Raw genomic sequence first — 21,046 nt, forward strand, 5'->3', positions numbered from 1 at the left:
AAGAGCACTTGATTCTAATTAAAAATGTCCGTCTCCCAGCTTGGTGCCAACCTCTCAAGTCGATTGCACCGTCTTTTGCTGCTTGGAAGATACTAGGGAATGTGGGAGAGTTCAAGGAAATGAATTATTTTAGTTGTTCAGTCATGTTACAACATACGTGTTTATGCAGAGAATCAGAGGAGTGACATTTCGACGGCGGTAGTACTATCAGTCTACGCACATTGTACAGTAGTCCAGATTAATTAGTAGGAGGTTGCACCTAACCCGTGATCAAGTCTTCGATGTTCGCCTTCTTCCAGCGCGCCTCGGAGATGACGAATGGCGCAGGTACGGTCGCGTTGGCCTTGCTCCCGAGGATCTGGTTGGCAACGGCCTTGCCCGAGAGGTAAGCATGCACCATTCCCTCGCCCGAGTAGCCCGCAGCAATCCACTCGCCAGGGGCAGCGAGTTTGTCGGCGCCCTTCTTCTTGGGCTCGCCGCGGCCGGTGATCTTGGTGGGGACACGGCCAACCCATGGCCGCAAGTCGGCAGAAATACCGAGAATGCCGGTCCAGACTTTGAGCACACGGCCCGGGTTGACCTCGGCGGGCTCGTTATTGCCAGGCTGACCCTCAGCGCCCCACTGCTTGCCAAAGTAGGCGCTCAGTGCGCCACTCAGATATCCGCCAACCGAGAGATCCGGAGGGCTGTGGTCGTCTGCTGAGCCGATTTCGGGGAAGACAGTGGCGAGGGAGGAAAGGTCGAGGCCACCACCGAACATCAGCTCTCCATTGGAAGAGGGGAACTTGCCGCCGGTGGAAGTAGGGGGCTGTTGGGTGAGGTAGTTGTAGGTGCTGACGCCAGAGATGGTGAAGGAGCGCGTGCCCGCCCAGGAGTTGTTCGCTTGTGGGCCCGAGCTGCCGGGGAAAGCACCAAGGCCTTGACCAGGACGGTGGGCAGTCATGTGGCCGCGGATGGGTACGACTTTGCCGCGCATCTGGGGGAGAAGGGTGGAAGACCAGCCGTTGGTGGCGTGGACGACATGCTTCGCACGGATTTTCCCTCTCGGGGTCGTGATAATGTATTGGGAGTTGTCCGATTCAATCTTAGTCGAAGGAGTGTTGGTAAGGAGCTGGAAGCTATTGACCAGTCAGCAGAGTAGCGATCTCAAAAGAGGAGACAAACTTTTGAGGGTACTTGGAAAGAAGGTTGGACAAGACGGTTGTGACAAATCGGTAGGGATGCATGGCGCCAGCAGTGGTCGTAATGGCGCCGACAACAACCTCGGGGTCAACTTGCAATGTCTAACGGTGATTTAGTAAAACCTGGCATGTAGAGACAAACAAAATCTAACCTCGACTTTGTCGACAACGCGCCAGATCGGCTTTTGCTCGGGGAAGTCTTTCAGATAGGCAGCGAGGTTGACTTGACCGCCCTTGAACTCGTCCCCGTCGAGGTAGAGGTCGAATGTTTCGACTTTGCGGCACTGGCTGTCGACGAGAACGTTTTCCTCGGCAGAGACACGCAAGAATTCCTCGAGATGGCCAAGACGAAAGTTGATAATTTGTTTCGCTACATCCTTGCCATATGCAGTCTTCAGGTCCGTGTAGTCGTTGTAAAGATTGGGGGTGATGTGGCCGCCATTCCTGAGAAAATGTGGGTTGAACGCCCGAGCTATGAGTTGGAACTTACCTGGCAGTGGCTCCAGAGCACGCGTCTCTAGCTTCCAGCATGACGACGCGTGGTTTGTCGCCAGTCGCGCTTTGGAGCAGATTTCGCGCAACAGAGGCGCCAGTAATACCGCTTCCAATGATGACAATGTCCGTGTCCTTGGGCACTGCGTCATCTTTACCGTGTTGGGAGATCGCGGCGACAGGAATGGTCCAGTAAGGCAGTGTCGGTTGCCCAACAGGAAGGCCGGGAGAGGTTTGGATGCGTTTCTGCACTCCCTGGTATTCCTGCTTGATCCCGTCGATGAGGGTATTGAGCGCGCCAGAGTTGAGCGCCACAAGAACCCGAGTGAGAGTGGCCCACATGGTGAAAAGGTTTTGGAGTATGCACAACGGATGGCGGGATGCTTATGTACTCCCCCACCGTCGTTCTTCTGAGCTGCGCCGGGCATAATTTTCTTGGTGCGTTTTGAAAGTTGACAGGCAGAGATGTGCGATGAATAGGGGATTGGTCAGAAGGGGAGGTTCGTGAAATCGCGACATCTCTTACCGCATTCCACGACATCACGTCTTCTATGAATACAAACGAGCTCTTCAGGCGTCAATGACGACCTTGGCCCTTGAGAATCAAGCAGTCGTATCCACATGGTTCCAACGATTATAAATAACACAGTGTCGTCCGAGTTGAGGCTCGTTTTTAATTGAGAACACGAATCCGAGGCTCGGAACCTCGACACCACAGTGTTGGCTCGTGTTGGTAGCCAACAAAATTTCACGTGGGCGAGGTTCATGACTGGGACGGTCCTCAGCGAAACCAAAGTGCTGCGGACTGCGCTCACTGGGCCTTGCGGGCCACGGCCTGCCGCGGTCCACATCACTCAACGTGGGGAATCAGAGGTCCGGAACGCAAATCCAAGTAGATCTTCATTGCATGCCGTTTCCCCCGACATTTTCCCATCGAAATACTTTTCCAAGTCTTGGACGCGTGCCCAGCCAGCGACGACTTCGACCTCTCATTTTACCCCGAGAGTCTTGTACGACCGTAGTAGAGATTGGAGGTGTAGTGGTTGCAAGTTTCTCCTCGATTATGTGTATGAGTTATTGACACTCAACTCGTAGAATGCAGGTCTATCACTAATATGAGTCCAGCTCCCGGATGTTGTCGTTGGGAAAAAGCGAGCGGCATGTTGTGAATGGAAAGCGATCCATTTCGACTGGGACACAAGGCTAAATATAAAAAAAATAAAGTTACCTGGCACCGACCCAGCTGACCACCACCTCCCTGTTCATCGCTGACTTGTCGCGTTTGCTGCTCGAATAGGCTGCTAGTACTCTCTCGGTCGCAAGCTGTTCGATCACGTTGATGGACTTTGGAATCGCTGTGCCTGAAGCAGAGGGTGGCGAATGAAGAATTATTCGACGAGCACACTACGTCGTGGTGAGCGGTGGAAATCCTGACACGTTTTCTTCTCTTTCTCACCAATTTGACACCCATCCACGCTCGAACAGCGAGACCAGTAGGTGGCGTGGTTTTGATATCGTCCAGGTCGCGCTCGCACATGTCGACGACGATGAGGTGATATTTCAGGGCGAGGGGAAGATCTCCAGCAGTATAGGCCGTCTCCGCGTATTGCTGGAAATAGAATGGGTTTTGAGAGGCCAGCAGAAGCACATGCGAGAGAGCCTGGAGAGCTTGGGTGTATCTAGGAGGGTGTAAGCAACAAACGGCAAATAAACAAAGGTTGCGCAACTGGTTGCATGAAGCGTATAAGTCGGCTAACTCCAGCCACCCGTCGACATCCGTGTAGATGGTGTCAAGTAGTTGAGATAACTCCTCCACAGCCTTTTCTACTTTCCCAGTTCTGCGAAGAACCGAAATCTTGCGTTTCCATACCGCCTAGTGCACGTAAGAAGAAGCAATGCAGGCAAAACAAAACGAACAGCATTAGCGGAGTCTGCTTCCAGTAGGCCGTTATAGTATTGAAGAACTACATCGGGGGATTCTGTTGCCTCCATCCGGATTCCCGTTAAGACCTCGACGCGTGGCGAATCCGGGAATTGCGTGGAGAGCTGCTTCAAGCATTCCTGGAGGGGAGTCGGTAAGAAGTCAAGTTGGGAAAGTGAAACACACACGTCCGCAACGTCTAAACGACCGATGTCGACTGCGGCAAGAAATAATTGCTCGAGCACGGCCCAACCTGAGTTGCAATGAGTGTGTGACAACAGGCAACGTTTCAGAGGTCCAACCATCGTCACCAATCTTTTGAGACGACTTTATTATCACAGAGGCATGCTTGAAAGTCTCCTGAGACGACCGAGAGTTGTTTGTACGGAAGGTAGAAAGTTGGTCAAGGGCAGTTGCAAGAGACATCAACGCCATCATGATTTTCATCAACACGAACCAAGTTGTCTTTCGCCGCCAACCTCACCCACAAGAGCCACAATCGCGACTACTGTCCACTACCGATATTACAGATAAACACAAGCCCCAGGATCTTTTTCGTTCTTGATTTGAGTTTTTGCAATAGCCCTCCAAGGCTCTTAAATAACATATCGACTTCACCTACCTCGTTGCAGTGACCGTTTTGCTGTAGGCACTATTCCTTTACTCCCCGTGCCAGAAATTCGAAGCAGCGTAGTATAATACTCATGATAACTGATACAGAAATAGCTCTCTCCAATGGCCACGCAAACGTACAACAGGTCAGCCATTCTTCGTTCCCGTCCGATTTTCCTGATAATTTTTTTCTGCCCTTCAGCAAATAGCTTCCAGCGATGATATTACTGACCGCGATACCACCTCCATCTCGGAACCGCTACATCAGGAAAATAACTTTCGCCGTCTAAACATGGAGTTGGATGTCGACCGTGAAGGATGCGTGCAAGCCGCAACCAAAACCTTGCAGGACACTCAATGCCCAGAGGTACGACCCCCCGTTCAAACACTATATTTCGTCAACCTGACCACACGCACTCTAGATTTTAATTTTCGACGAGCATGGCGAAAACCATCGTCTGTATGAACCCGGCTTGGAGTCGATGTCCACTGCGCTCCCTGCTCTCCCGTACCCTTCAACGCAGGAATCTGCCACACTGAATGAATATGCCTTCATTCAGCCTCCATCCTATGCACGCACCATCTACTGCAAAGAGAAGCAAATTTTCGGCAGCGATCGAGCACTCGTTGGCCGCCAGCTTGCCGCCGATGCCTGGGCAGAACACCGTTTGTTGGCAGAACGAAGATTGGGTTTTCGCGTCGCTACCAATACCGTCAATCCTACCACTGCGCGCGGCCAGCTCCCACCCCAATCGTCCAAGCAGCAAACTAACGAACAACCCGCGTCACAAGAAGGCTTGAAAGGCTTCCAACATGAACAGACACCAGACGAGTCGCCGCAGGACTCCCTCATCGCTGCTCCTGGCCCCAGTAATCTCGATGTTGTCTCAGTAAATCGCACGAACGAAGATGGTGAGGAATCGGCGGGGGCGAAACAGATTTCAAGTTCTCCGGCGACTATAGCAATTCAGACCCTTCCAGTTGTTTGTCCCGTTCCGGATGCAAGTGCGACTGAGGCAACCGGCAAAACTCCCTCCAGAAAGCGCGTCCGTTCTATCCAGCCTGTTATGCCTGGTATGACAACACGGAGACGAGCGGCAGCGGCTGCGGCTGCAGCTGCCTCGGCCAACCCTTCGAGTTCTACATTGACATCAACATTAGCGCCAATTCTGCTGCCAGAAACTACCGTTCAAAGAAAACAACATTCCGTCGACTCAGCGGATGAAGAGATCCAAGCCACTGCGAAACGCAAAAAGCCGAACGATGTTGCAGACAATGGAACGGTCGGACCTAGTGTCACTCAGAGTAAAAGTAAGGGTAAGAAGAAAGCCACCAAAAGATCGAAAAAGAGGTCAGGTAAAACGGGAGAGTCCTCCTCGAAAAGTGTCATATCTGCTGATGACCAAGATGCGGCTGATGCTTTGACTGCACTCTCGAGATCGCATATAACCGACAACAACTGTGCGGGGCCAAGCGGGTTCACTGAGAAACCAGTCGCCATCGACAGCAATGCCATAGGGGACATTATTTTAGAAGACGCCAATGGCAAGGAGGAAAATGTGTTGAAAGTGGAGGAAGATGTCGCCCTCGCGTTGGACACAAATGACGAGCCTTCTATTATCGCTACGGGTGGTTCAGTCGGAAACATTGGAACCACAAGTGATCCAGACAGTAGGTTGCGATAGGATAAGATAACTCTTTTCTCGAAGTCTCACCTGAATACAGCACTTTTCACTGCTTCAACTGAAATTTCGATTGACGATGACTCGAATAGGATTGATGTCGGTGTTGATATTCCACAAGAGGCTGGAAGCGTGGAGGACAGCCTGCCGCAAATTGAAGAAGTCGTCGCTCCAGAGTCTAATATTGAGCTTGCCATCGACTCAAGTATTCTTGCGGCAGGTGGCTTGTTAACAGAAAACAGTGGATTTGAATCGAACCGTAGGCTGTGTTCAGAAAACCTCTACAGCATCTTACTAGAATATAGCATCATTTGCTGCTCTAGTTAACGAACCATTCGAGGATTCTAACACCATCAACGATGACGAAAAGCAGCCTACAACGGAGCCGCTAACGACGACGATGGGTGAAACATTGGACTCTGATCAGGATGCAACATGGGAGTGGGATGAGGACGATTCGAATGGAGATGTCGACGCAGAGGGAGAGCCAGATTCGGACGTCGAAATGGATGTCGTGTAATTCGTTCGCTTTCGTGGATATACTTAGAATTGATGCAAAGGCTCGTGTAGTCTTGTTATACAGATCATAGCTGGCTTGGGTTGGATTGAAAAAGGAACAGAAGGAAAAGCATGAGTAGGTAGATGCATGAGAGGTCCAACTGCCCGCCGTGTACGACCCATCCCCACACTTGAGCCGCTACCCCCGTCAGCGGATTGCAGGTCCTGCCGACCTCTAGAGAGGGGACTTTTACTTCTCCGGGTTGGGGTTCCTGTGTAATCAATCGTCGTCAGCGAAATTGCAACAAACGCAAGAACGAGAATAAAAAAAGAAGTGGGTGATTCAGATAGGAGCGAAAGACGTAGATGTAGGTTTTTCAACAGTATAAGTTCAGTGTGAACTATGCTTGTTTTTGGTGTATCATCCGATGAGGCAAGGGAGACGGAAATGAGCACTGACATTCTCCGCTTGCCGCCAGGGAGTGTTGTTACATTGACGAAGCTGTAGGAGCATTCGATGAGCAAAAAGTAGTCCCACGTATGATACGGGCCAACGCACCGACGGTTATAGATGATGCGCTTCTTTGCGCGGCCCTTGGGGGTCTTTTTCTTCTCCTGCTTCTCAACTTTCGGTGTTTGGCCTTTGACTTTGCCGGCACGAGCAAGAGAGCCGTGAACTATGGCAAGTCAGTAGGGCGATGGGCCAGCAGCTGGAGGCGGCACCTTTTCCCATGATTGCTTGAGGAGAGAGTGAGTGCGAGCCTCAAATAGAGGTGCGAGCTAGCGAGAGGTGAATGACAGAGATTTGGTCCCGTGCGAAAGGATAGGTCACAGATGGCTAGACTACACGTGATCAATCACATCGGCATGATGTGTCGGCGCCGCTGTTGTTTTCTCGTTCCAACAACCAGGACCGGATTCTACCATATATGTGGGTGTACATGGTTCTTCAATGCGAAGCATTCTTTCAACTCTCCGCTTGTCAATTTCGTGAACGATGATCTTCATGGGTCAGCTATACGCATTCATCGCCAAAAGCGAGACTAGGCTGGGACTGTCAAACGTGTGCGGGCCGCTTTGGACTATCCAATAACTTGAACAAGAAATGCTCACTTGTGTCATGCTGCTGAGAGCGAAGTTCGAACCGCTTGTCGACTGCTTCGCAATAACGGCCGTTAAAAGTGCAACCAAGGATTAAAAGGATCAGGATTCCATATACCGCCTGCTTGAATTTGGCGGAAGGAAAGCGGTTAGTAACGTTTTTAAGTTCATAAACGCCATGTATTCATACTCAAAAAATAACAAGATTAGATACGTCTACTCGCAAACTTTGCGGCATCTGACAGCGAGGCTTCCAACGACTTATAAAAAAAACGAGACTGCTTCTGTCCATTCGACAGTGGTGTCCTCGTCTCCATTCTCGCGGAGAACAGCTAAAATGAGCTCTGATACATCATGGGCCTTGTCGGAAGAAACTGAGCCAGGAGAAACCGCTACCCAGACGACCGGCGGACCACCGAAATGCGCTGCGCTGATGCTCGTATAATCGATCCCATTTGCAACGACGAGGTCACAGATCTGGGGAAGCACGATGTGCCAGACTTCGTTGAGCCGGGTGTTCCATACGCCACAAGCAGCTTTTAGCCCGCCTTGGGTATGAGGGGACGGGTTGGTGAGGGCGTCGGAGCGGTATATAAGGTCTGGGTGGTCATCGTTGGCGCCAGTAATCCCTTTATAATAGGAGCGTCGCTCGAAGTCGCTTGGGCTGTGCTTGGATATCAAGTTTGGATTGACCACAGATGGATTCGGGGGGGGGGGAGGCGGAGACGGAAGCGGAAGCCTTCCTCCACTTGTAAGTTTTGTTGGCGCATTGCAGGGCAAACAGCGAGAAATCTATCGACGGTTGATTACAAGCATTCAAGCCAAGTGAAATGACACACTCAGCTGACCCGGCTTTTCCCTCATCTCTTGCAGGATGTCCTTCACGAGCGGGGAAACGTCTACGGGATACTATCGGGAAAGAAAGTGCAACTCGAAGAGGGGGAGACTTACCTTCACCAAGGAGACCAGCTTGCTCTAGTTCTTTGTCCGAGTATGAGACAGCTTTTGGAGATTGGTTCGGCATCGCCAACGAAGCAAGTTCAGCTAGATCAGATGCTAGATCCATTGCGGACGGTATGGTTTCTGTGTGAGTTACTTTATTTTGTTGACGTCATCATTCATTTGGAGTAATTTGGTGACCTACATATTATTTTTATGCGGCTTTCTCCAATTCTTCGTCCGAGTACGGGAAAGCTTTGGAACAGGCCCGGAGTCAGCGCCGAATTGAATATTTACGACCTGAACCTCGTCCTCGTTTTCTTCGCGCTACATTAGTCTTCTGGGTGGCTATCAACCGATCCAAGTTCCATTCCAAGACAACCTCCACCGATATCAAGCGCCGAACAAACGGTCCCATCGTCAATTATGCTCAAAGCTTGAGCTATCGATTCAATAGGACCAGTTGCCTGGGGGGTGAGCACACTGTAACCTTTAGGAGATTTCATAGGTCAAACGTGCGGCTGTAGGCCGCTGCACCGAACTGGAGAAGCAGTGAGCTTCGGTGCAACTTAGCAGCGTTCGGGTTAAACGACTTGCAGGGAAACATGGCTGGAGGACGAATAAGTAGTGAACTGTGTTCAAAATAAGTCAATTTCACCAGTGCAGCTCTGAGACGGTGCACATACAGCCGGACTGAGAGCTACTGCTTTCATCCGTCCTTATGTACATATATGTCGCCAATTTCAAGTTGTTGACTCGGACTCGGAGGTTGTCGCGTTGTGGGTATCATCTCGATTCCCGATTTCAGCTGGCAGTAACATTCGTTGGACTTTTCTCTCAGCGGCAATTTTACGTCTGACCGAGCATCCTCCTAGCTTCAACCTCGACGAGGTTTGTCGAAAAAACATAGTCGTAAGTAGGATTCGTAGCCTCGCCAGTGATAAGGTTGTTATGATCGCGCGTTGACCGCAACGTTGACCGCCACCTTGTGTCCAAGCTGCGTCTTGAACGCAGGTAAAAATAGTAGTCGATGACGAATTATGTTCCTTGAATAATTGACGATTTGAGATTTAGAATATTGCAGGAGCGTTGGGAGTATCGCCAAGTATCCAGTACCACACAGGCTCACAACACCCGTAAGAATCGGTAAGATTGGTGGCGGCTCATCGAACGCGGCGCGCGCCGAATTCATATTGATTGAAGTTGCAGCTGCTGGCCAACTATGCCACTTTCAAAGTAGGTTCGACGGCATCCTTAATGTCCGTGGTCGGTGGGAGAGCGGAAATGTTGACGTAATATCTCACACCTTGCTGTTCAACTCGTGGACTCACCATGCCTCTGGTTATTCCAGTCTCCAGCGCTAAGACACCATGTTCAAAACGCTCTTAAACAGCATTCTCGAGTTCGTTTTTTCACCGCCAAACCCCAAACGACGCAAGATGGATCCCTACATCCGAACTCTTCCTCCTTCCGAACCAATCGACAGCCTTCTGGGTATCATTCAGTATAATCTGACAACCGAGCAATGGTTGAAGAACCTCTGCGTTGTCGATATGCGGGAAATGCAGCTCGAGAGGCTAGATAGATGCCATGTTGACGAGATTGTCCATACTCGACAAATTGAAGGAGGGTTCAAGCTCCACGAGCAGGCTTTGCTCAAGTTCCACCTCGAGCCGGCTAACCCTCAAGAGTCTCAAGAAATTCCTGCGAATGACCGCCGCGCGGTGTGTGTCGAAAGAGCACCAGGCGCTCCTCGACAAGATGCATCAAAGTCTGTACCACTATTTGCTTCTTCGGACTCAAATCTGACTAGATTATTTAGGCATCTATTCCGTCTCAAGGCCAAGAGATTCGCGAAGAATACCTGCGATTGCATCCGAGTTGACGCCGACTATGCCCATCTACTCGAGCAAAACAAGACGGACCTCGACTGCGGCACAGAGGGGACCGACTCGGGCGAGGTTTTCCCACCGAACAAGTTACCCTGCATCCAGTCTTTCCGCCCTCCTCCAGGGAGTCTCACGGCATTCGACTGCGCGGTTTTAGCAAACGTAATTACCACTGCTGCGAGTCCGTATAGCATCCACGCGCATATGTGCATGTGGTATGCGACTGTCTTCTTCCTGGCGGCAAAGCAGATCGCTTCTGAGGCTGCCAAGGCCCCAGTTGCTTCTGTCAACGGGACGCTCTTCAAGGAAGGCGGCACTTTCATGGGTATTCGCATCGTCGACCTCGCCACAGCCAACTTGGAGATTTTTCGCGCCACTTCCATCACCAGCAGTGTGCTGGACGCATTTTCGGCGCTCCTTGTAAAATTCGAAAAGAAGCGCTCATCGGCAACCGCTGCTAAAGACTCGGACTCGGACTCAACTACAACTACGAGCCAGCCGCCACCCGCAGTCGAGGTCATGGTCCCAAACAATATCGCCAACGACCGTCAGCAGTGGGCCAACGATCAGTTAATGCAGCCAGGAAATACAATTCCATCCATTGTCGAGAGCTTTTACCAGGAGCGAGCCGTCAGACGAGCCGAAATAACTGCGAAGATCGATGCTTTAGTTGAGAAACGAATGGCCTGGGAGTTGGAGCGCCAGCGGCAAGTGGAGGATGCACAGGAGTTGGCTCGTCAGCAAGTGAAGGATGCACAAGGGATGGCTCGTCAGCAAGTGGAGGATGCCCAGGAGGTGGCTCGTCAGCATGTGGAAGATGCCCAGGAGGTGGTTCGTAAAGCAGAAGACACGGCTCGTCAAGCAGAAGACGCAGCTCGTCAAGCAGAAGAGGGCAGACTTCGGGCTGAACAACAAGCTCAACTCTACGAGCAGCTGTTCAAAGACGATCCACGTCTCAAGGCTTTCCTAGCTAACCGTGATTTGGATGTCTCAACCTAGTTTGCTCGTACCTAGTTACCTACGCCTCTTGACCGCACACTAAATCTAGACTTTTGAATGATATCGTTTGCTGTTTACAACTTGGATAGACTGCCAACCAGTGCTGCTTATCGGATATAATAGGTGGGCGGTCCCAATCGACAGGGCTTAAGCGCTTACGAATGTCACTGCTTCCTCTGGTGCCAGTGGTTGACACTCACCTTCACCGAGGAGACCGGCTTTCTCCAGTTCATCCGAGTGCTTGTATGGGAAAGGCTCGCTGGTCATCATGACATAGCTACAAGTAAAACGAACACGTGTTGATCCAAAAGACTGCGTATACGGCCAGTAAAACAAGCATCTTCTTCAAAAGAAAAAATTTCGAGTCCTATCGCCTTGTCGGTGTGTCCGACCTGAACCCCTGCTTGACATACGTAGTCGTGCTGCCTAGTGGACGGCGAGCAATCCCTATATCGCCTCCAAACGCTCCGCGCGCGATTACCACTAGATGCCACCCGATTTCGACAACAAGGAATACTGGCAGCAGCGGTTTGCACACGAGACTGCATTTGAATGGCTCGTGTCGTCAACCGACTTTATGCGCGTCCTCGAGCCCTACCTCGAGAAGCTTCCAAAAGCTGCACGCATTCTGCATCTTGGGATCGGGACGAGTGAGCTTCACAACCACCTCCGGATGCTCGGCTTTTCGGACATAACAAACATCGACTACGAGCCGATGGCGATAGAGCGCAGCAAGCAGCTCGAAGAGAAGGCATTTGGGGACGTGAGGATGCAATACCTAGTTGCAGATGTCACTGAACTTGAGTCAGACCGTTTGAGGGGCGGGCTATTTGACCTGGTCGTTGACAAGAGCACGGCAGACGCCGTATCTTGCGGTGGCGAGGAAGCAATCGCACGCATGGCCCGAGCGGTCCGGCGATGTCTAGGTGACGGCGGGGTATGGGTATCATTAAGCTATTCCTCCTCACGGTTTCAAGTGGAATGTGAGGGTTTGGATGCAAATGTGATTGCGACGATACCTACGCCCAAGCATAAAGCAACCGACCCGGACATTTACCATTGGTGCTACTTGCTACGGGCTATATAAGAGGGCATTTGTTCTCGCAAAACAAGCTTAAATACGATACTGTAGTTTGAACTGTAGAATTCAAAAGGGCTTCTGTAGATAGAAGGTCTAACTTCCCGCCTGAAACGCGGCTCTTCGCATTGACTAGCGCATATAAACACCAAACACCATCGTTGACACCCAGTTAAGATGAAGGTTCTCCTCTGGTTGCAGCTGCTTGCAATCCAACAGGTCCTTTCCCTTTACGCGCCACGAGGCAGTCCGAAACGCGGCGTGGCTCTTGTCGCAAGCAGTAATGCAGATTTGGGAAGGACAACACACCAACAGTGCAGTTGGGTCTACAACTGGAGCCCGACCCCACCCCCTTTGATGCCCACTGGATTGACCTTCGTGCCCATGCAATGGGGGCGCGACAACGTCCACGCATTTGCTGACGCCGTGCACAAATCCGGTGCTCGTACGATTTTGGTCTGCCATTTTCACTCAATTCCGATAAGCAGTTGAGCTTGATAGGCATTCAACGAGCCGGACATGGCAAGCCAGTCCAACCTTGCTGTCGGTGAAGCAGCGGAGCTGTGGCAGCAATACATCCAGCCGTTGAAGAAAGACGGTGTTCGACTCGGTAGCCCGGCAATATCCAGCGCGCCGAGCGGTCTTCAGTGGTTGCAAGCTTTCCTCCAGGTCTGCTCCGGTTGTACAGTTGATTTCATTGCAGTCCATTGGTAAGTTGTGGCAGAAGTATTGAATCCGGACCGACCGCGTCGCCAGGTACGGCGAAGGGGCGAGCAATTTCATCCAATACCTCCAAAGTGTCCATGCCCAGTTCCCCAACAAGCCAATTCGGGTCACAGAGTTTGCGGCTACGTCTTCACGAGCAACAGGTGCGAGTGTCGCCATTTTATTTGACATCGGTCTCAAGATGTTTGCCAGATGTATCGACTTTCATGAATGACGCCTTGACTTATCTCGATAGTCAGTCCTGGATTGAAGGCTATAGCTGGTTTGCATTCGCAGTATGGACACTCTCTCTAGCTCAAACATATTTGACCTGACATCAAATCAGCGAGCGGTCCCTCCTTTACAAACGAGTAAGTACACAAAAAACAACCACACCTATCAAATCAAGCACCGCTTAGATCTCTTGGACGGAGGTGGAAGCCTGAATGCCCTCGGCCTGCATTATATGTAGTGTCGCGTTCAGAGCGCCTAGGATAGAAGTACATTTTTTTTAGGTTGCTACTGGAACTATAAGCTTTTCAAGTTTTGGGAGAATGAGCAGCACACTTACCGTAGAACATTTTCTATCCACCATGCAGAGTCGAGATGAAGACGACTTCGTCGCCGTTCTTCAACACATACTCGCCCTCGCCTTCGAGCTCCCAATCTGTGTCGTTCACAAGCACAAGAATTCCTGGCCGTCTAGTAGTCAACGGTCAACGATAGAGTCAAGATCGAGGAGTGGAACCGCGACTTACACAGTCTCGTTCTCCATAAAGAGCTCCTGGCGCTCCTGGAGAAGGTTATCCCGCAGATATCGAATGAGGAATGTGATGTCGGCTTGTTTCGTTGCGTTATCCTCAGTCGATTTGGGTACAGTTGCAGGCACAGTGAGTTGATGCGAGCGTTTATTTGAGAAGAGAAGCTCGAGTCCGCCGCCGAACTCGACTTTGAGCGAGATGGTGGTGTCTTGAGACATAGAGCAAAATCGGTCACGTGCGCACGAATAACTTGTTTTCGATCAGTTGCTCGTGTGTTGCTACAGATTACATGCTAGTGGGTGTATAGACGCGGGTTTATTTGTTTACAGCCCTTCATCGTACATCTTCCGCGACAACGCAACATAGAACCGCTCCAAGTCAGCTTTGCTCGCCAACTCAGCTTTCTTTCGCGCCGTCTTGTCCTTCTTCTCCTCTCCATGAAGAGCATCAACCTCTGCCTTTGTTAACCGTTGCGCATCCTCAACCGCCTGGGTTTTGCCGCTCTTAGGCCCCCCAAGAAGCGGCACACTGGGGACCTGTTCAAGTAGCCAGTCGAATGCAGACGAGGCTTTGTCGGTCGAGTTCTTCACCAGCGCCTCGTCTGTTTTCTCCTTGATTTGCTCGTCTTTCAGGTCAGAAGCCGGTTTTGACGCCATGGCAGCATCACGCTGGCTCTTTTCCTCCTTCTTCCAAGCACGAACAAATCGGCCCCAGTCCATCAGTCCCCAACCATCGCCTTGTGATGAGGAAGAGGAGTTACTCGAGCCTGTACTGAGTCCAATTGCAGGTATTGCTGGGAGGTCGACGCCAAACTCAATTCCCCTTGCTCCTCTTATCTCCCAGTCTGTGCTGATTTAGCCTGACGATTGCTGGAGACTCTTTGCACTTACGATCGCACCCCTCCATGATTCCCAGAAACTCGCCCCATTTGGCGCTCTGCACCGTCACCAGCCCATCGTTTCCCCACTCACGGTCGTGTTTCCATAATGGGTCATTCGACGTGCCGCTTTCCCATGACTCGCGCAGTTGCTGTCGTTCCCGAGCCTCAACCCCATCAAGCACCATCTTCGGTAACCAAAACGGATGCCAGATATTCACACCTGGCGCCCGCGCTGCAACACTGAAGTATTTGACTCGAGGATCGTCGGGAGTCTGCGGATTGAACACTTCCGTCAAATATGACGTTCGCAGGTTCGCGTAAGCAGGAGAATCAACGAGGTTGAGGATGAGGCTGGTGAAAGTGGAAGGGAGCTGAGAAAAGGAGAATGAGGTTGACTTGGCAATGAATTCTTCACGCTTCAGCTTTCCGATGCCAATATTTTCCTATTTGCTCATTAATGGCTGGTAAGCAAAGAACGAATAACACACAGTACACCAGTCCATAAACGGGCTTCCTCGATGAGGAGTGCTAATGCTCGTCAAGGACAGTGGCACGTATTCCGAGGGCTTTATGTGAGAAATCAAGTGTCGACAGTCTAGACCGCCCATCGAGTGGGCCAGGAAATTTATCCCTCGTCCACGCGCTTTCGTTTCGAGCTGCTGGTGAAGAGCTTCGGCACGAGAAGCAATTGAGCCGGTTCTGGCACGGGTTTAGTGTCTGCACAATGCGCAAACAAGCAACGCACCCAGGCACTGATGTAACGACCACCTGCGCGCCAATCTTCTGCCTGAGAATCTTCAAAACATTCGCCCAGTAGTGCATACGCATGCTTGGAAATGAGCTGGGGCCCCGTTGGTCAAACCCGTAGAGACCTGAGCAAATATTGAGAGTGTTGTTTTGCATTGGAACAAGGACGCGCACCATGGCAAAGAACAATGGGGTATCTAGGAGTGCGAAGAGGGTCGAATAGTACGGGGTTATGCAGGAGCTGGTGGATAATGTCGGGGGATTCTGGTGGGACCTCAGGATCTTCCCGAGTCTGTGGTTTGGGCGGGGGTGGAGATTGTCGCGGGTGACGGTGAGGTTTGGGTGAAGAATGCGAGGGCGGGATTGGGGAAGGATATTCCGAGTTGGAATGAGGGTCAAGTTCGAGGTGGGGCGACAAGGAGGCAGAATGCAAAGAGCCTAAAACGTCGTTGGGTCGTTTAGATATACGTGGCATTGCAACATACTATTTCTCTGCTGCGCTTCAAGTGCCTTCCTCTGTTTGCGTTGTAAGATATATTCCTTCGACACCGAGAGGGTAGAAATAGCGTTGAACAGCCTGCGAAGTAACACTACCACCGGAACCGAGATTCCCGTGCCCGTCATGGCAAGCGGAGACTCCGGAATAGCGAGGGTCGCGACAGCTCAGTGAGAAACAGTGCCAGAATGCGTGGTGGTGGTGGTGGTAAGAGCAGACGGGAGGGAGAAACAAGGTCCGAGTTGGGGGCACAGGAGAACACGTGCGCGTGTGGCCCCAACGATCAAAGGTGATTAGATAAGATGACATTCAAACAGCTATCATTGCATCGAGTCCATCCCGCTCACCCAGAATCCCTTTCGCTCTTATCGAAAAAGCCAGCTTCATTTCCTTCCAAGCTTCGTCGTCCAGCTCGTGCCCGTCCACGGTAAACCGAGATAGACAGTCCTGTAAAGCGACTCTTCGTAGATGAGGAAATAGTTCCAACCAGTGAATGATCAGTTCAGGCTGAACTGGGCCTGTCGCGCCAGACAGCACAATCATGTCCATACGATCAAGACTCCGAAGCAAATTCTGCGCCATCGGATTATCGAAGAATCCATTGATCCAGGGTCCGGCAGACACTTCCAAGTTCACCTTATGCCGTCCGTCTTGTTGTTTCCATAGTTGGAGCACCCGAAGCATTTCTGAAAACTCTGTAACACCCGTCAAGCGCAGTACAAGGAGCTTGGGAAGCACATCCTTTTGGCCGAGGAGACGACAGGCTCCACGAGCGGTTGTTGTGAGTTGACGGAGACGCGGTAAAGTGAATGATATAGAGTGTCCGTTGAACGTTCGCTCATCTGGCTGGTAGAATATCCTCGTCAAGGTAGGATGGCGCGCAAGAAATGCATCGAGTGCCGGGGCGGATATACGCTTCCCGTTTTCTCCACTAATGAGATTTGCATCCATCCTCACCACAGGGAGCATCTCGAACTGCAGCTGAGGCAATACAACGTCCCATTCCTCACTATCAAGTGGGGCCAGGAGCCTCAGCATGTTGGGCCAGTGAACGGACCCAGCGTTGAGCAACACTAATGTCCACGGAGAAGGAAACTTTGGGGAGAATGGCCCGATGACGCGTCGCATGTGAACAGAAGAAATGGAGATGAGGGGCGAGACGAGCGCAACAACGCCGTTATGGTGTCTCAAGGGAATTCTGTGGCGCAAGGGACTCTTGATCGTCGTTATAGGAATGAATCGGTCTGCAAACGTTTGCAACCCCGCGAGGAATCCATGAGTCCCAGGTGGATTGAAGATATATTTGTGAAGTTGCCAGTAGCGAATGTCCTTGGCTGACGATGAGAAAACCTCTGTGCCAACAAGAACAACCGGACTATCGGAACCACCCCCAAAAGACGAAACAAGCTCACAGAACGCCGTGGTGAGTGAGCGATGTGGTGTTAGGGGGATGATGGTTTTGTACGCAGACAGAAGGTCTCCGCGGAATGTGAGCTTTAGTTCCTCCACCGTGGTAGCACGGTTGATAGTGAAACACTCTAAGGCGTGAAGTAGATATGGGGTAGCGCCGCTATGAGCGTCGTAGCTGCATGTTATGCGTCGAACTTGGGGCAATTCGACAGCGTGGCTGAGGAGGGGGATGATGTCTGGCTCGATAGTCCAATGTCCAGAGTAATACTCGGTCTGGGTAGTCTTTCCTCCACGTTGGACGATAAATGGAAGGACGAGCGCGTTAAACCGACGGCATGTCGCAAACAGCACAAGCAAGTCTCGTTTGCATGTTAATTGGTGGAATACAAGAGACCAGAGCTCTGCGGGAAGTTCATAGTTGGGCGGAGTTGTGTGGTCTGTGCGGTCAACAAGGAGCTGGTTGACAGTATAAGCCAAGTGAAGAAGCATCGGATGTCTCTCTTCATTCGTCACTGATGAGCTCTTGGAATTGGGGTCTTAAACCTGTCCCGCAGGTCGCCCGACCATTCGAAACGCAGGGTGAGAAGATTGCCAGGAAATGCAGGGAAAATCCATATGTGCCTGTTGGTGTGTCTCTGGGATGGTTGTTTGTTTCGACTGTAACTCAAGCAATGCCCATTCACAGGCGCATTCCTCACTGTCGGAAACCTCGTCATGGCCGTCGTGAGCCTCGCTAAAGGACGCTCGCGGACAATGAACTTATGGCTTCGGGGCAGAGTTGCAATGCAAGGCCTGACCATCGTCGCACTCCTTGTTGGAGCCTCTCGGATGGGTGAACTCGATTGGGGGCCCGACAGATTCCAACGCGTTGTTCACTGGGACCTCCGCCAACTTCTTTTGCAGGAACAAACCGCATTTTGGGCCCGAAAAAGTGCAGCTCAGTTGATGGACGAAATCGAGACAAATGTCTTTGGCAAAGGCGTCATGGCCAAACGAGACGGGGAGCTGGCCGACGTAGAAACGTCTGGAGGGCCAAAAAAGTCTCGGGGGTGGTTGGGCGGACGGGGGAAATCGAAACCACCGCCAAAAGTCGACGACGAAAATGCATTGTAATACTAGAATTATGCTCCCCCAGCTTATATCCTACATCGTGGGGAAGCCCACCGTCTATATGCTCTCAATGTGTTGCGGAGTTTTCTTTGGCTCCACTGCCAGTCGCCACCCGCCGTACATTCGGTTTACAGCGGCACTTCTTCGTAAGACAGCGAGCTCTGCGACGGCGTCGTCATACATGGTCTGCACTCGAGCGGAGTCTTTCTCATTCTGCACTAATCTTAGCACAAGCTAAGCAGGTAAGACTCTTTGGCAACACACCTGAATTAGTCTGAACTTGTCTTTCGTGCGATCCACAAAATAGTTGCGAAAGTTGTAGGAGCTGAAGCTACGCGATACACGCAGCATGGATGAGTAAAGGTTGAGTATCGACCGACGCGCTGGGAGAGCCGACATTTGGGGTGGCTTCGTGGAAAGCGGCAAAAAGACGTGATTAGTCATCAGATTAGATGTGGTGATTTACGACGTTCCGGTCATTCGAGCCGAGCCTGTTGACGAAACAAAACTCTCCCGCAGCCGAGACCATGTGCCTGAAAACCTCCTTTGCCCTTTTACCACCATGGGGGCTGCTCTCTCGCGACTTCGTCTGGCTCTCGCGTCCCTGTTGGATGAAATAAGGGAATACCGCAAGGTTCAAAGCCGGATTGAATCATCTCCTGGGCTTCCTGTTGCCCAACCGACTACGCCGTACTGGTCCATCCCCGTCTCGTCCATATCACAACACGGAAAAGATGACAAGCTCCCTGAAGACGTGGATGTCGTCGTTATCGGAAGTGGTATTACTGGAGCCGCTGTTGCGCACACGCTATTTTCGACTGGCAAACTGCCGAAAGTCGTGTTGTTGGAGGCTAGAGATGCATGCTCTGGAGCAACTGCTAGGTAAGCTTGATTCAATACCCAAACGCTATCTAATTCCTCAGGAACGGTGGCCACATAACGCCCAACCTCTTTCACGATTACCAAGACCTGAAAACTGCGTATGGCGGTGATGTCGCAAAACAAATAATCCACTTTCGGCTTGGCCATCTGCAAGAATTGCTCAAAGTAGCTACTGCGGAAGATATTCTTGTGGATAGTCAGTGTCGCAAGGTTGAAACTTACGATCTGTTTCTGGACGAAGACAAATACGAAACAGCGAAAGTAAACCTTGACGCTTACTTAAAGGACTTTCCGGAACAGGTATCGAATTGGCGGATTGTTAAAAACATAGAGGTGAGCCGTTTCTCCGGAGTCCGGAAAGAGTTATGTTGAAGCGGTTCGCAGTCATTGCAAGTGTCGCCAGAAGTCATTGTCGGCGCCATTACCACTACTGCAGGCGCAATACATCCATATCGATTTGTCACGAGCCTGCTGTCCCGCTTGCTCTCCAAATTTCCGCAGAAGTTTGTGGTCAATGCATTGCTGTTTCGTCTTTCCTGATGCATTTTAGTTTCCAACTCTTCACGAATACGCCTTGCGTTTCCATTGCGTCTGACTCTTCTCGCTACATCGTTGTAACACCCAAAGGAACAATCCGCACAAAGCATGTCGTTCACGCTACCAATGGCTGGGCATCCCACTTGCTTCCTAAGCTGCGAGGCAAAATCGTGCCTGTTCGCGGTCACATGTCAGCTCATCGGCCGGGAACGGGCCTCGGCTCCTTTCCCGATACCGACTCTGTCCAAACCCTGGCAGAGAAGAAAGACTCCTGGCTCGGCACGCGCTCGTTCGTCATGTCTGGCGCCAACACCTATAACTACCTCACTCAACAGCCCCCATCCTCCGCGTCGACCAGCGGGGGCGCTTTCCCGCCCTCGAACGGTGAGCTGATGTTTGGCGGTGGGCTCGCTTTGTCACTTGCGACGATTTTACCTGAACTCGGCGTGGCGGACGACCACAAACCGATTGATCTCGCTGTGGGTGCATATTTGGGTGGCGCGGTTAGCATGTATTTTGGCAACCAGTGGGGCTCAGAAGGACAGGCAGAGTCCAAGTCTGAAGCCGAGGAAATTAATCCTGGGCGCGTGTTGAAGGTCTGGACGGGTATTTTGGGTATATCGGCCGATAGACAGCCCTGGGTCGGCCGACTGCCCACGAAGATCACTGATCGACGCGAACCCAAGGCGCAGTCCATGTCTTTGGCTGCACCCGGAGAATGGATTGCTGCTGGTTATACGGGTGAAGGAATGGTTCATGCGTACTTATCAGGCAAGGCAGTCGCGAATATGATACTTGAGCAAGACTCGACATTCCCTGAAGTTTTTGTTGTCACCGAGCGGCGGTGGAAGAAGGCAAATATTGAAGACCTGGCCCAGTAGAAAGGGACTCAAATATCTATGTAAACTATCAATTGATCTCCCATAATATGTTGTTCAATGTAAGTCGCGAATAGCATTCGATGGGTGTAAAACTTCTAGATCTAGTGTGTGGTCAACAGTCTTATGGACGAGCGGGCTAGGTTGAGGCCATGCTATCACGGTCAGCAAGTAAAGCCTTGAGACGAGGATCGTCTTTGAATAACTGCTCGTAGAGTTGAGCCTGTTGTTCAGCCCGGAGCCTACCC

The 21,046-nt window shown here is 51.4% G+C and overlaps 12 protein-coding genes across 12 annotated transcripts; 5 read left to right on the top strand and 7 right to left on the bottom strand.

The window, feature by feature from the left end:
- Nucleotides 1-259: 259 nt before the first annotated feature.
- Nucleotides 260-2,015, bottom strand: MIND_01183400 (FAD-dependent protein; the record flags this gene model as incomplete). The annotated part of the gene is made up of 4 exons (XM_037368346.1): nucleotides 260-1,118; nucleotides 1,165-1,283; nucleotides 1,334-1,625; nucleotides 1,672-2,015. The coding sequence occupies 4 exons, from the start codon at nucleotides 2,013-2,015 to the stop codon at nucleotides 260-262; spliced, it is 1,614 nt and encodes a 537-aa protein (XP_037215272.1).
- An 882-nt stretch (nucleotides 2,016-2,897) lies between these two features.
- On the bottom strand, nucleotides 2,898-4,032 carry MIND_01183500 (TPR-REGION domain-containing protein; the record flags this gene model as incomplete). Its single annotated transcript, XM_037368347.1, has 6 exons — nucleotides 2,898-3,077; nucleotides 3,130-3,352; nucleotides 3,401-3,546; nucleotides 3,591-3,734; nucleotides 3,783-3,847; nucleotides 3,897-4,032. The coding sequence occupies 6 exons, from the start codon at nucleotides 4,030-4,032 to the stop codon at nucleotides 2,898-2,900; spliced, it is 894 nt and encodes a 297-aa protein (XP_037215273.1).
- Nucleotides 4,033-4,498: 466 nt separating this feature from the next.
- On the top strand, nucleotides 4,499-6,408 carry MIND_01183600 (uncharacterized protein; the record flags this gene model as incomplete). Its single annotated transcript, XM_037368348.1, has 4 exons — nucleotides 4,499-4,573; nucleotides 4,629-5,877; nucleotides 5,932-6,147; nucleotides 6,194-6,408. The coding sequence occupies 4 exons, from the start codon at nucleotides 4,499-4,501 to the stop codon at nucleotides 6,406-6,408; spliced, it is 1,755 nt and encodes a 584-aa protein (XP_037215274.1).
- A 23-nt stretch (nucleotides 6,409-6,431) lies between these two features.
- Nucleotides 6,432-7,119, bottom strand: MIND_01183700 (Aryl-alcohol oxidase-like protein; the record flags this gene model as incomplete). The annotated part of the gene is made up of 3 exons (XM_037368349.1): nucleotides 6,432-6,888; nucleotides 6,946-7,063; nucleotides 7,110-7,119. 3 exons carry the CDS (start codon nucleotides 7,117-7,119, stop codon nucleotides 6,432-6,434), a joined length of 585 nt encoding a protein of 194 aa, XP_037215275.1.
- Nucleotides 7,120-7,748: 629 nt separating this feature from the next.
- MIND_01183800 (uncharacterized protein) lies at nucleotides 7,749-8,589 on the bottom strand (the record flags this gene model as incomplete). The annotated part of the gene is made up of 4 exons (XM_037368350.1): nucleotides 8,439-8,589; nucleotides 8,327-8,386; nucleotides 8,181-8,279; nucleotides 7,749-8,116 (listed from the first exon to the last, which is right to left on the bottom strand). Exons 1-4 carry the CDS (start codon nucleotides 8,551-8,553, stop codon nucleotides 7,749-7,751), a joined length of 642 nt encoding a protein of 213 aa, XP_037215276.1. The 5' UTR covers nucleotides 8,554-8,589.
- A 1,207-nt stretch (nucleotides 8,590-9,796) lies between these two features.
- On the top strand, nucleotides 9,797-11,314 carry MIND_01183900 (uncharacterized protein; the record flags this gene model as incomplete). Its single annotated transcript, XM_037368351.1, has 2 exons — nucleotides 9,797-10,197; nucleotides 10,249-11,314. The coding sequence occupies 2 exons, from the start codon at nucleotides 9,797-9,799 to the stop codon at nucleotides 11,312-11,314; spliced, it is 1,467 nt and encodes a 488-aa protein (XP_037215277.1).
- Nucleotides 11,315-11,801: 487 nt separating this feature from the next.
- Nucleotides 11,802-13,569, top strand: MIND_01184000 (Glyco-hydro-cc domain-containing protein; the record flags this gene model as incomplete). Its single annotated transcript, XM_037368352.1, has 7 exons — nucleotides 11,802-12,251; nucleotides 12,570-12,848; nucleotides 12,894-13,102; nucleotides 13,149-13,261; nucleotides 13,311-13,393; nucleotides 13,444-13,468; nucleotides 13,517-13,569. The coding sequence occupies 7 exons, from the start codon at nucleotides 11,802-11,804 to the stop codon at nucleotides 13,567-13,569; spliced, it is 1,212 nt and encodes a 403-aa protein (XP_037215278.1).
- A 112-nt stretch (nucleotides 13,570-13,681) lies between these two features.
- On the bottom strand, nucleotides 13,682-14,076 carry MIND_01184100 (Ubiquitin-related modifier 1; the record flags this gene model as incomplete). Its single annotated transcript, XM_037368353.1, has 2 exons — nucleotides 13,682-13,799; nucleotides 13,856-14,076. The coding sequence occupies 2 exons, from the start codon at nucleotides 14,074-14,076 to the stop codon at nucleotides 13,682-13,684; spliced, it is 339 nt and encodes a 112-aa protein (XP_037215279.1).
- A 105-nt stretch (nucleotides 14,077-14,181) lies between these two features.
- Nucleotides 14,182-16,109, bottom strand: MIND_01184200 (Ubiquitin-related modifier 1; the record flags this gene model as incomplete). Its single annotated transcript, XM_037368354.1, has 6 exons — nucleotides 14,182-14,702; nucleotides 14,749-15,181; nucleotides 15,227-15,437; nucleotides 15,484-15,610; nucleotides 15,660-15,923; nucleotides 15,971-16,109. The coding sequence occupies 6 exons, from the start codon at nucleotides 16,107-16,109 to the stop codon at nucleotides 14,182-14,184; spliced, it is 1,695 nt and encodes a 564-aa protein (XP_037215280.1).
- A 1,897-nt stretch (nucleotides 16,110-18,006) lies between these two features.
- Nucleotides 18,007-18,504, top strand: MIND_01184300 (HIG1 domain family member 2A; the record flags this gene model as incomplete). The annotated part of the gene is made up of 3 exons (XM_037368355.1): nucleotides 18,007-18,018; nucleotides 18,077-18,114; nucleotides 18,168-18,504. 3 exons carry the CDS (start codon nucleotides 18,007-18,009, stop codon nucleotides 18,502-18,504), a joined length of 387 nt encoding a protein of 128 aa, XP_037215281.1.
- Nucleotides 18,505-18,558: 54 nt separating this feature from the next.
- Nucleotides 18,559-18,900, bottom strand: MIND_01184400 (uncharacterized protein; the record flags this gene model as incomplete). Its single annotated transcript, XM_037368356.1, has 2 exons — nucleotides 18,559-18,714; nucleotides 18,766-18,900. 2 exons carry the CDS (start codon nucleotides 18,898-18,900, stop codon nucleotides 18,559-18,561), a joined length of 291 nt encoding a protein of 96 aa, XP_037215282.1.
- Nucleotides 18,901-19,063: 163 nt separating this feature from the next.
- Nucleotides 19,064-20,801, top strand: MIND_01184500 (FAD-dependent protein; the record flags this gene model as incomplete). Its single annotated transcript, XM_037368357.1, has 4 exons — nucleotides 19,064-19,383; nucleotides 19,425-19,716; nucleotides 19,768-19,886; nucleotides 19,934-20,801. 4 exons carry the CDS (start codon nucleotides 19,064-19,066, stop codon nucleotides 20,799-20,801), a joined length of 1,599 nt encoding a protein of 532 aa, XP_037215283.1.
- Between the last annotated feature and the right edge of the window lie 245 nt (nucleotides 20,802-21,046).

Source organism: Mycena indigotica (assembly GCF_014461135.1).
Source record: "Mycena indigotica strain 171206Taipei chromosome Unknown Mind.scaff0011, whole genome shotgun sequence".
In the NCBI taxonomy this organism is placed as follows: Eukaryota; Fungi; Basidiomycota; class Agaricomycetes; order Agaricales; family Mycenaceae; genus Mycena; species Mycena indigotica.